We start from the raw sequence: 13,475 nt of genomic DNA on the forward strand, positions 1-13,475 counted from the left end.
GCGCCTGCACGATCCTCCAGGAGCAGCTGGAGCATCGCACAGACGCTCGTACGCATTGTGCGCTGCGCGCATACATGAGGACACCGCCGGCCCCGTTCCAACCGAACCAGTTGGACCGGGGCGAGAAACCCACCCCTGGTATGTATGTATGTATGTATGTATGTATGTATGTATGTATGTATGTATGTATGATGTATGTAATATACATATATATATATATATATATATATATATATATATATATATATATATATATATATATATATATATATATATATATATATATAATCATACACTTCAGACTTCCTTTGCAGTGCCTCCTGAAGAGAGAAATTTTTAGAAATCAAGAGCCACTTTCCTTTCAAAATCCAATATAAGCTACCGAAAGGGACGCTTACACAACTCCCTAAAGCAAAATCCGCTACATGCAACTGGTATGCTAAAGTCACTTTTTCAATTTAATAGCTTTTAACTCTGCAACTTGTGCCCTGCCCCGGGTTTTTTTTTTTTTTTTGTATGTGTGTGTGTGTGTGTGTCTTTTCTTTTTTCTTTTCTTTTTTTAATGGAAATAAACATTTACAGGGTGCATTTACATAACGCTATTTTACAAGAACAAGGTCCCTTTTGTTTCGAAGTTAAGAATTGTACATTTCCGGAATTCGGACTCGATCAACGTCTCACACTTTGTAAATTATAGAATATTCAGCTAAAATAGTTGCCATAAATAGTTACAAACCTGCCCGAAACACAGTAAAAAGGGAAGAGAATTGAGGAGATGCGCTTCCAAAAAAATCGGTGTTTGGATTCCACACAACACAAGAAACAATGCTTTAAAGACACAGAGTAAAGGGGGGGGGGGGGAGTGTATTTTTGGAGACAGTCAGTAGAACTATTAGTTGGAGACAAAAAAAGACAATCCTTCCTTCCTTCCTCTACCCCAGAACACAGTGCACGAAAAAGCAAAAAAAAAGGTCGAACAGTACCTCCAACGTAAAAAATAAAAGGATTGGGATTGAAGCCATCCTCTTAAAGAGCATTTTATGACAGTCATCGGATTGTTGTTTGTTTTAGCTTTGATGCGCGAAGAAAGGGAGGGCTGGCCCCGAGCGGTTCGATCCAAAGCCACTGCTACGAATTCAGCCAAGGGTGCCGAAGGCATTCGCCCGCCGAGGCCCGTTTCTCGGGAACCATTTCTAGCATGGGGATCAGGAAATCGGTAAACTCCGCCGCGTCTTCCTGAGGCCAACCATATTTCTCCACCAGAACGTCAAAGAGGCTCCAGGGTTTCAGCTTGGTGATGTGTCGGAGTTCTCCTGCGTTTAGGGGAAAAAAGGCGGAAGAGGGGAAAGGGTTAGTTCTGCGCATGTCGAGGTTTGATCGGAGTCTCTTTTTGAGTTTGGGAAGCAGCCGTAGGAGGCACACTGATTCACTCATAAAATCATATCCTCAGGTTATTTGGTAGCCTAAAAATTTGGTCTCACCAAGGGTGGAAACTACCATATTTTTCGGAGTATAAGACGCACCGGAGTATAAGACACACCAAGATTTTGAAGAGGCAAATTAAAAAAAAAAGTTTTTGCACTCTGCAGACCTCCCCAAAATGGCCTGTTTTTTGCGAAAATGGTCCCATTTTATTAAAAAAAGGACATGCAAAGCCTTTAGGAGGTTTGTAGAGTGCTCCTGGGGCTGCCCCCCCCCCAAAAATGAGCAAAAAACGGCCCATTTTTTGCGAAAACAGTCCCGTTTTTATTTTATTTTTTTAAAGGGCATGCATAGCCTTTAGGAGGCTTATATTGTGCTCCTAGGGGCCGGGGAGGCCAAAATGAGCAAAAAACACCCCATTTTTTGCTCATTTCTGCCCTCCCCAGCCCCCAGGAGCACTCTAGAAGCCTCCACGGCCATTTTGGTGAAGGGGCGGGGTTTCGAGAGGCCAAAAATGCTGTATTCAGTGTATAAGATGCACCCAGATTTTCAGCCTCTTTTTTGAGGGGAAAAGGTGCGTCTTATACTCCGAAAAATACGGTAGTGATCTTGTACGAATATATGAATCGCTATTTAACTAGAGGGGATAATATGTGTATATCGTGTGGGTTTTATTTATGCCCCTTTTAAAAATTGTTTTGTGGGGCTTTTTGTCTTTGGATTTTTTTTGACTTTTGTATTTTAACTTTTTTCCCTTTAATCGCTTTGTCTGTGGTTTTTCTTCTTTCTTTTTTGCCTTTGGATTTGGTTCAAGTTTCGTATTTTCACTTCGTTTAGAATAAAATAAACACATATTTTTTTTTAAAAAAAATGTCCTAGTAGATTTAGTAGTTTAAAAATTAAATGAGGAGGGTCCGTTTTGCAAGTGGTGGAAACTAGTAATATATTAATCGGTAATTTCACTAGAGGGGATAAATAGGTGTTATCAGGTGGATTTTTTTATGCGCCTTTTTAAAATGCTTTGTTTTTTGGGGGGGGTTGTGTTTGGATTTTTATTTACTTTAGGACTTGAACTTTTTCTTGACTAAAATAAAAACATATTTTTTAAAAAAATATGTGTGTTTCATAGTGTTTTATTCAAAAGTCAGTTTTAGATGTATTCATCGCAGAGTTACGTCACCGCACAAACTCCCAAATTAATCATTTCTCTAATGCATGTTACGTTAACACTCCTGCTACAAACACATATACAAATTGCATCAAACAGATGCCTTCCTAGGCGCAATAAACACTTGCGTTTGTTTCATTGCTTATACCCTGCTAAATTAAAACCACTTTTGGCAGGTTACGCCAAATAAAAACAGAGAGAAGTGCCGTATTTTTCAGAGTATAAGATGCTCCAAAGTATAAGATGCACCTAGATTTTGGGGAGGGAAACAAGGGAAAAATATCTGCCTCTCCCTCCAGCAATTTGCCTCTTTGCAAAAGCTTCAGAGGTGGATTTCGATGAGGGCCGAACCGGTACTGCCGTCGGCGAGAGGCTCCGCCCACCCGCCCGGCGCTTCTACACATGCACACAAGTGTTGCAAGCACGAGCTAACCGGTAGTAAAAAAATTGGAAGCCCACCACTGAAAAGCTTGCAAGGAACTCCTAGAAATCTATTTATTTGAGGGTCTTAGCCATTTTTCACCTCCCGGAGATGCTGCACGACTTAGAATCGTGAGCTAAAATGTCAAAAGCGTCATAATAAATAGAATCAGTCCGATTCTTCGCAATACCAGATGGAACAACAAAATTAGAATCTTAAAAGGCTGACTCTGTAGTTAGAAGGGCCTTACGACACAAGATCGATGTTTCATTGTCGTGCAAATACAGTCAACTCTGAGGTTTGTGGAGGTGAAACTCTCAAAAGTCATACACTTAAATTAGGTTTCATTCCCGCTCTGTTGGCTGGGGAATTCTGGGAGTTGAAGTCCAAAAGTCTTAAACATGCCAAGATTAAAAGGAAGACCGTAATTAAACGCAGGAGGTCATCGACTTATAAGAGTTCATTTAGTGACCATTCCAAGTGACGACAGCCCTGAAAAAAGTGACTTATGACCGTTTTTCACACTTAACGACCACCGCAGCATCCCCATGTTCGCATGATCAAAATTCAGAGCTTTGGAAATTCATGTTTATGACGGTCGCAGTGTGATCCCCTTTTGTGACCTTCTGACAAGCCAAGTCAACGGGGGAGCCAGATTCACTTAACAACCGCGTTATTCCCTTGACGAATGCAATGATTCACTTAACAACCGTGGCAAGAAAAGTTGTCAACTGGGGCAAAATAAATGGTGGGCAAAATTAGGGTCGCAATTTGAAGACTACCTATAGGATGAAAACTGCCCTGGAAAGGGGGAAAATATATTCTGCTGCTCCCTGGATTCTCTCCTTTCAACGGAAGCCACGTAAGTCAGATCTTCGTGGATTTCTCTGCCACGATGAAGGAATCCAAGCCTTCAGTAAAAACAGTTTGAAGAGGGAATATGGAAATGGGCAGACACCGGGGCATCCAAACCAATTTTGATAAAGTTATGTTAACTTAGGTGAAGGTAAAGATTCCCTTCACATATATGTGATACTCATTCCTGACTCTAGGGGGCGGTGCTCATCTCCGTTTCAAAGCCGAAAAGCCAGCGCTGTCCGAAGACGTCCCCGTGGTCATGTGGCCGGCATGACTAAACACCAAAGATGCACGGAAACGCTGTTCCCTTCCCACCAAAGGTGGTTCCTATTTTTCTACTTGCATTTTTTTACATGCTTTCGAACTGCTAGGTTGGCAGAATCCGGGACAAGTAACGGGAGCTCACTCCGTTACGCGACGCTAGGGATTCGAACCGCTGAACTGCCAACCTTTCTGATCGACAAGCTCAGCGTCTTAGCCCCTTAGTCCCTATATTAACTTATACATTACATAAAGTTAAGATTAACAGTTAGTGGAATGGCTTGCCTCCAGAGGTTGTGAGTGCTACAACACTGGAGGTTTTTAAGGAGAGGCTGGAAACCCATTTTGTCTCGAATGGTATAGGATTTCTTGCCCGAGGAGCGGGTTGGACTAGAAGACCTCCAAGGTCCCTTCCAGCTCTGTTATTCTATAAAATCAAACTAATATAAGGCAAACCACAAGGGGGCGGTGCAGAACTAGGAAACGATTTCCAATGAAGAGTTTCCCCCCCCCTTTCTCCCCCCCACCAAATCTTTGGGCCCTAATACAATGGGCTTATTAAAGAAGCAAGGACAATATTTATTATTCAGAATTCTGGTGTTTACAGCACATTCTTTTTTTTTTTTAACCTGCTTTTTCCAACCGAGGAAATATTTCTCAAAACTGGGAAGTGAAAGCGTGTTGATTATAGGGATTTAATTCATTCCCAAAATAAAATCAGGAAAGAAATCCTTTGGGTCAGTTTTAGATGTATTCTTTGCAGAGTTACATCACCGCAGAAACTCCCAAATTAATCATTTCTCTAATGCATGTTACGTTTACACTCCTGCTACAAACAAATATACAAATTGCATCAAACAGATGCCTTTCTAGGCGCAATAAATTAAAAAATTAACCCTGCTAAATTAAAACCACTTTTGGCAGCCTACGCCAAATAAAAACAGAGAGAAGTACCGTATTTTTCAGAGTATAAGACGCTCCGAAGTATAAGATGCACCTAGATTTTGGGGAGGAAAACAAGGGAAAAATATCTGCCTCTCCCTCCCAGCAATTTGCCTCCTTGCAACAAATAATACAGACAATATACACTGTTTGTAGTGTTATATTTCAGACTATACTTGTACAGATGCTGTTAAAATTGATGTGCTTTCTGGAAGTAGAGTTATTCCCTGCTATTTAAAAGAATAGCACTTTTTAAAACAATACCACGGGGCCTCTTCAGATCAAGAATCTATTTTAAAAAGCTACTTCATTTTGTTAAGTTGTCTAGAATTATAGTAAAGCAGTCTTTAAAAAATAAGTCTAATCATTTGAACGTTCTATAGGCATTTATAGTTATTGACTTGCCTCCTTGCAGCAAACAGCCTAATTAGCACAAGAAAAAAAAATCTGCCTCTGCCTCCCAGCAATTTGCCTTGTGGAGCAAACAGCACGTTTCACTTTCAATTTCTCCCGATCATCAGCTGTTTCAGGCTGCAGGGATTGCTACAGCCTATTGAAGCCTCTGCTAGCCCCATTTTCCCCGTTTGCTGCAAGGAGGTAAATTGCTGGGAGGCAGAGGCCAAAGGGTGGGGGGCGGTGGGTGGGTGGGGCTACATTGAGTGTATAAGACGCACCTAAATTTTTACCCTCTTTTAGGGGGGGGGAAGGGTGCGTCTTATACTCTGGAAAATACGGTAATAACTTTCTTGAAAACATTAGAAACGTAACGGAGCGCAGTCAATAAAACCAACAATTCCCCCAGAAGGAGTGGAAAAAAAATAAAAGGAATCTAAGTGAAGACGAAAGGCGACATGTTTAAAAAGCCACGTGGGAGGCCCTCCGATGCAATTATGGGGAGTCCTCGAGTTACGACCACTGTGGAGCCCCAGATTTATGTTGCTAAGTGAACCGCTTGTTCAGTGAGCTCTGCGCCATTTTCCCACCTTTCTTGCCACAGTTGTTAAGTGAATCACTGCAGTTGTTAAGTTAGTAACCAGGTTAAAAGCCTGTAGAGATTCTCAAGTCATCCAGGTCGTGGTTCTCCCAAAGGTGCTTTTTTTGTTCAAGAGGCAAATGGACTTTGGGGTTTTTCGTTTGAAGACGTTTTGCTTTTCTTCCAAGAAGCTTCTTCAGCTCTGAGTGGAATTGTGTGGAATGGAAGGATTTATATTCCTTGCAGGCAGCTGGTCATTTGCGTCCAGAGGTGGGTTCCTGCCAGTTCGCACCTATTCGGTAGAACCGGTTCGTCAAATCTACCGAACCGGTTAGAAGAGGTTCCACCAGTGGACCCGGAAATCAGGCCACACCTACAGAAGAGGTTCCAAGATTTTTTGAAACCCACCACTCACACACACACACAGACTCACACAGAGAGAGAAAGAGAGAGGAAGAAAGAAATAAGTAAAAAAAGAAAAAAGAAAGAAAAAGTGAGAGAGAGAGAAAGAAAGAAAAAGGGACAGAGAGACAAAAGGAAGGAGAGAGAGAGGGGGGGAGAGGGAGGGAGAGAGAGAGAGAGAAAGAAAGAAAGAAAGAAAGAAAGAAAGAAAGAAAGAAAGAAAGAAAGAAAGAAAGAAAGAAAGAAAACACATGGCTGGCAAGCCACTCCCACCAGTTCACATGGCTGGCAAGCCACTCCCACAAAGGAAGCCACACCCACAGAGTAAGTTAGAAAAATTTTTGAAACCCACCACTGGTTGCGTCCTTTTAGAGGTTGTGGCTGTCATGAGGCACTGCTGGTTCCAGAGACACAGGCTGCCAAGTTACTAGCGGTTCAGCCGAACTGATAGGAACCCACCTTTGCACCAGAAGTTGTGGGTGTGCTGTGCTCCATCACTGGAGGTTTTCAAGTTCGGGACAGCCATTTTCTAAAACGGTATAGGCTCACAAATGCTCCTAGGGCCGTTTTTCATCCTCCGGAGTCTTCAGGGAAGCCTCCTGAAGTTCCTTAAAGGCTCCGGAGGGCTAAAACCAGCCCTACGAGCTAACCGGAAGTCCATTCCCGAACTTCCGGTTTGCCCATAGGGTCGGTTTTTTGTGCTCCGAAGGCTTCAAGGAAGCTCCTGAAGCCTCCGGAGGGCCTCCGGTGGGGAGGGGGAGGCTGTTTTTGCCCTCCCCAGGCTCCTATAAAGCCTCTGGAGCCTGGGGAGGGCGAAAAAAGCATGCAAAAAATGGGGGGTTCACGCTGGTCATGCGCACATGCGCGCTGGGGTCGTGCTTTGCATTATGGGTGTGGTACGCCTGTGCACGACCCCCCCCCCCTGCGCTCCCCCCGCTTATGGCACGCGAGCCAAAAAAGATTCCCCATCACTGGTTTAGGCTCTCCTGCTTGAGCAGAGGGCTGGACCCTTCGGACCCTGTTGTCCTGTCAAAGTAGCCTCCCATTCGGTGATTTGGTTGAGAGGAGAAGCAGCTCTAGGTGTCACATGCCAAATTTCAATGCCACGGGAGCCCCGTGCCCACGGCGAACTGCAGACAGAAGCATTTGCTAACCCAACCCAAGTAATGATGAAGATTATTGGGTGAAACCATCATGGGTGGGAGGTAAGAGAGAGCAAGGAGGACCTGGGAAAAAAAATAATAATAATGCCAATTCCGAAGAGTGGGATCGAATTTCCAAAATCTCAAAGTTTAGTGCCGAGAGTCCCTCGGGCAAAAATTACAGTCCAATCCGAACTGATTCGGGCCACTTTCCGATGAATTGAACGCGAGCACAGAAATATTTATAATCACAGGGCGCCCTCGACTTACGGATCACCGCCGAGCCCCAAAACGCCCACTGCTAAGCAAGACAGCTGTTAAGGCGCGTTTGGCCCCATTTTATGTCCTTTCTTGCCACCGTTGTTAAGTGAATCACTGCAGTTGTTAAGCCAGGAACGTGGTTGTTAACTGAATCCGACTTGACTTTGCTTGTCAGAAGGTTGCAAAAGGGGGAATCTTGTGACCGTAGGACATCGCAACCGTCCTAAATGTGAACCAGTTGCCAAGCATCTGAATTTGATCTCGTGATCATATTTATGATGGTTGCGGTGTCCTGAGGGGGGGGGGGTGTCACGTGATCCCTTTTGGCGACCTTCCAACCCTAACCTTCACTTACCGTATTTTTCAGAGTATAAGACGCACCTTTTTCTGCCCTAAAAGAGGGTGAAAATTTGGGTGCATCTTATACACTGAATGTAGCCCCACCGTCCCCCACCTTTCGGCCTCTGCCCCCCAGCAATTTACTTCCTTGCAGCAAACGGGGAAAATGGGGCTAGCGGAGGCTGCAATAGGCTACAGCAATCCCTGCAGCCTGAAACAGCTGATGATTGGGAGGCCCCTGCTGAAATTGACAATGAAACTTGCTGTTTGCTGCAAGGAGGCAAATTGCTGGGAGGCACAAGCAGATTTTTCCACCCTTGTTTTCCTCCCCAAAAGCTAGGTGTGTCTTATACTTCGGAGCATCTTATACTCCGAAAAATACGGTAACCATCAAGTTGCTAACTTAACAGCTGCAATAATTCACTGAACAACTGTGGCAAGGAAAGTCACAAAATCAGGCACTCGCGTGACAAACAATAGAAATCTGGGGCTCAATTTTGATCGTAAGTTGAGGACTACTTATAAAACAAAATTCATCCTGCAGGGGTTTTTTTAACACTTTTTTAAATTAAATAAATGCGTCATCGTTCATAAGGATGAGTCATTTTGTAGGGGGAGGAGGGGAAAGAGCTACTGTTGATATTAGGGAGTTCAGAAACACCGTTACCTTTTTTGGTGAAAAACTCCTTGGAATATTTTCCCAACACTGCGTATTTTCGAGGGATTTTTCCCAGCAGTTCAATGATCAATGCTATGTGATCTGCATTGGAGCATATTTCCAGCAAAACAGAGAAACATACAACAGTTTAATCAATACACGGCATGCACACAAGGAGAACGGCCCGGTACAGACAGAAGCAGACGGACTCCACCGGCCTGGTCAAAACACGGAGTCGCGCAGGTTGCTTGCAGCGTGAATTTAGGGGGGGGGAGGAGTTCAAATCAGAGGGCCAGGGCGTCTTGTGGGACAGCCAAGCACCCAATCCTTCGTGGCTTTTAAGTCCTAGGTATATAGATGAGATAGATGGATGGATGGATGGATGGATGGATGGATGGATGGATGGATAATCTGTATAGAGATTTAGAGATAGATAGATAGATAGATAGATAGATAGATAGATAGATAGATAGATAGATATAGATATAGATATAGATATAGATATAGATATAGATATAGATATAATCTATATAGAGTTTTAGAAATAGGTCTATATAGAGATGTAGAGATAGATAAATAAGGTAAGATAAGATAGATGGATGGATGGATGGATAGGAGGATAGATAGATAATAGATATATAGAGATAGATAAAATAGATAGATAGATATAGATAGATAAAATAGATAGATAGATAGATAATCTATATAGAGATGTAGAGGTAGATATATCTATATAGAGATGTAGAAAGATAGATGGATAGATGATAGATAGATAGACAGATAGATAGATAGACATAGACAATCTATATAGTTTTAGAGATAGATCTATATAGAGATGTAGAGATAGATAAATAAAGATAGATCTATATAGAGATGTAGAGATAGATAGATAGATAGATAGATATAGATAAAATAGATAATCAGAGATTTAGAGATATAGATATATCTATATAGATGTAGATAGATAGATAGTTAGATAGATAGATAGATAGATAGATAGATAGATAGATAGATAGATGATAGATAGATAGATAGATAGATAGATAGATAGATAGATATAGATAAAATAGATAATCAGAGATTTAGAGATATAGATATATCTATATAGATGTAGATAGATAGATAGTTAGATAGATAGATAGATAGATAGATAGATAGACAGACAGACAGACAGACAGATAGATGATAGAAAATAGACAAATTATAGATATATAGAGATAAATTAGATAGATGTATATACATATAAATGGAGCGAGGGAGAGAGAAAGTAGATAGATAATAGAGAGATCGAGATCTTTGGGACACGCGTTCTGAGGCCCTGAGCTGCCGGCAAGCAATCCGCAGTCCGCTTCTGTCTGCGTCGCGGCGCCTTTAAAAAGGAGAGGGGCTACCTCTGCGATTGAAGAATTCCCGAGAATATTTTCCAGAGAGAGCAAAGTGCCTTGGGATATTGCCTAGGAGTTCTATGATGTGAGCTATGTGGTCTATGGAGGAGAGAAACAAAGGACACAAGGAGAGGGGAAGGGCAAGGCGGGGAAAGGCGGGGATGAAAAGAAGAGGGGGGAGGAAAAATGGAATTAGTTTTGCTTGTTTTTGTTTTTGGAAAAGAAAAAAAAAAGAAAAGAAATCCAAAGTAGTTCTCCACGCAGTCACGCTTTGGCAGAAAACCCCGTGCAGAGGCCCCGGAAGCCGGCAGAGAAGCGGGTTCGGGGAACCATGAGTGGTGCTTAAAAAGGAAAGCAAAAAATAAATAAGCGAGGCTCCCGTTAAAACCACTGCCAAGGATATTCCCAGCAGACAAGCATGAATAATGGGCAGGAGTAGGACTTTGCAGGGAGGGGTCCTCGACTTACGACCGTTCATTGACTGACCGTGCGTAGTTACGACGGCACTGAGAAAAGGCAACTCGGGGCCAATTCCACACACAGGTGCGTCGCAGCACTCCCTGAACAAAATTTGGGTGCAACTGACTCGTATTTATGATGGTTGCAATGCCCCCTGGGGTCACATGATCCCCTTTTTGCGACCTTCTGACAAGCCAAGCCAATGGGGAAGCCAGATTCACTTAGTGACCGCGTGATTCCCTGAATGGCCACGTGATTCACTTAACAACCACACGATGCGCTTCACAACTGTGGCAGGAAAAGGGGGCAAAACTCACTTAGCGACTGTGGACTGCTGCAGGAATTTTGGGCTCGGTTATGGTCGTAAGTCGAGGACTTGCCTGTAAATCATTTAGCAATGACCGTATTTACCCAAAAGGAAGTTAAGCCTGAATTTAAGACTAATACTTTAATAATACTAATAGAAACACAAACACAAACTCTCACTCTCTCTCTCTCTCTCTCACACACACACACACTCCTGCCAGAAACATTGCTCCAAAAAAGAACAGGGCAGGATATAAGAAAAAAGAAAAGAATGTGTATTAACGTATATTAACACAAACATTTGTTTTTGCAAAAGAATTTGCTAAACATTATTATGCCTTTTTGTCCAGTTTGAAACAGCTGTTTTTACAGCTACAAAGAATTTTCACAGAAATTATTCCGTGGTTCCAAATTTACTAAATGGTAAAAGTAGTTTTGCTTGCTGGTTAGAAGGGTGGAATATGCATATAGATGATATAGATATAGATATAGAGATAGAGATAGAGAGATAGATAGATAGCTAGATAGCTAGATAGCTAGATAGCTAGATAGCTAGATAGCTAGCTAGCTAGCTAGCTAGATAGATAGATAGATAGATAGATAGATAGATAGATAGATAGATAGATAGATAGATAGATAGATAGATAGATGATAGATAGATAGATAGATAGATAGATAGATAGATAGATATAGATATATAGATATATAGATATATAAATATATAGAGATATACAGATATACAGATATAGATATATATAAACTGCCTATGGGGTAAATACGGTCAAATGGCCTCCGAAATCAGGAATTCAGCATTCAGTGTCTAGTGTGTAGAGATTGCCCCACACGGTGTTAGGTTGTGCATCCAAGCTGCACAATTTCAATCTTTCCGCACACAGATGCAGGTCTTACGGGGCAGGAGGGAAATCCTCTCTCAAGATTTAAGGAGGAAACATATGTCTGCAGAAGGGAGTGACTTACAGTTAGCGATGGGATTTTAAAGAGGAGGGGAAAATGCAGGTGTTGGCATTTTTTGAAATGAAATTGTTTTCATATTCCCTAGTGAATATTCACAAAGGTTCAAAGCACGCCGAGATATTTTTTTTAAAAAAAATACGTACCCTCATCTCTGGAATAGTCTTCACCAGAATGTGGCTCGAAGAGATAGTCTCCAGTTGCCAACTCAAAGGCCTGGGATTTTAAAAAAAAAGAAGAAGGAGGAGGAAGATATTTTAACATTGGATGAGTTTTCTTTCGCATGCAAGGAATACATTTTAAAAAAAATAGGTCCAATCATCTTGGACCGCCACGAATGAGGGGTGATGCTGGGCACGGTTTCTCTGGGGGGATCTTGGCATGCGCCGTGACTTTAAGCGATTCAAACTGGGCATTCTGGAAGATGCCGTCTCCTAGGGACGGCAGATCGACAAGACAGCCAAACAGACCAAGGACAGTTTCAGGATACAAAGGGGGGGGGGGGAGAAATAGCAGCATTCCAATATTTGAGTATATTTGAGTATTGTAGTATTTAATGGCCTGCCACCAAGTCCAGGAGGGTAAACCTTATTTTCCAAAGCATCTGAAAGTAGATTTGGGAGAGAACCAAAAAAAATTGAGGTCAGCGCCAAGACGCCAAGAAAATAATATTCAGTATTCCAATATTTGAGTATTGTATTATTTGAGGGCCTACCACAAAGACGAGGGTCAACTTATTTCCCAAAGCACCTCAAGGCGGGAGAAGACGCAACGGATGGAAACTAATCAAGGGGAGAAGCACTCGGGAACTATGAAGGAACGTCCTAACAGCGAGGGCAATTAACCCGTGGAACAGCTTGGCCTTCAGAAGTTGCGGGTGCTCCATCACGAGAGTCCCAAAGTCCTTTTTTTTAGGAGGCAAAGTTATGTTGTGGCCCGCCAGTGGTTAGAAGAGCTGGCGGCAGACTCGGACAGTGAGGAGGTTGGGAGGAACAGGGGCCAGTCCTGGAGTCTGGGGAAGGCTCTGCGTTGGAGGTGAGAGAGGGGGCCAGGGCTGTCCGACGGTTATCAGCCGCCTTCCGAGTCGGAGATCAGTGGGGCAGAAGAACAGCTGGAGCCTGTTCCCGATGTGCGCATGCGCGGAGCTGCCTGGAGAAGGGAACAGTTAAGGAACAAAGGCCGACTCAGGAGTAAAGGCACAGATGGACGGTGAATGGCCCCCCCCAGAGGGAATAAAGAGGAGCGAAAGGGGAGTGGAGTTTGCAGGAGACAATTAGTTCGCTTAATTAGTGTGAAGATTTGTTTGTGACTCTCAGAGACTCCTTTCCAAGTATTTTCTTGTACAGCGTTGCGTTTGGAAGATATCGAACCTGGCAGCTCTCCAAGCCTGATAAGGTCTGTGGTTGTAAATTCACCCTTGAAAGACGGTTTGCCGGGATTTTGCTGGATGTGAATGAGAGGAATTCACAGTAACTTAATTAAAAGGGGGTTTTGTCGGGACGAGGA

The 13,475-nt window shown here is 42.8% G+C and overlaps 1 protein-coding gene across 3 annotated transcripts in view; it reads right to left on the minus strand.

The window, feature by feature from the left end:
- Window positions 1-251: 251 nt before the first annotated feature.
- SRPK2 (SRSF protein kinase 2) overlaps window positions 252-13,475 on the minus strand; it is a 108,748-nt gene continuing 95,524 nt past the window's right edge. Inside the window, exons 14-17 of one of the 3 annotated variants that reach the window (XM_032221913.1) lie at window positions 12,116-12,185; window positions 10,239-10,331; window positions 8,857-8,949; window positions 252-1,313 (exon numbers count right to left, since the gene is read on the minus strand). In XM_032221913.1, the coding sequence (XP_032077804.1) occupies window positions 1,129-1,313; window positions 8,857-8,949; window positions 10,239-10,331; window positions 12,116-12,185 (441 nt within the window). In that variant the 3' untranslated portion in view covers window positions 252-1,128. The remainder of the gene's footprint in view (window positions 1,314-8,856; window positions 8,950-10,238; window positions 10,332-12,115; window positions 12,186-13,475) is intronic. The other 2 variants (XM_032221914.1, XM_032221915.1) reach the window with 2 other exon arrangements.

This window comes from Thamnophis elegans, chromosome 7, assembly GCF_009769535.1.
Source record: "Thamnophis elegans isolate rThaEle1 chromosome 7, rThaEle1.pri, whole genome shotgun sequence".
Lineage (NCBI taxonomy): Eukaryota > Metazoa > Chordata > Lepidosauria > Squamata > Colubridae > Thamnophis > Thamnophis elegans.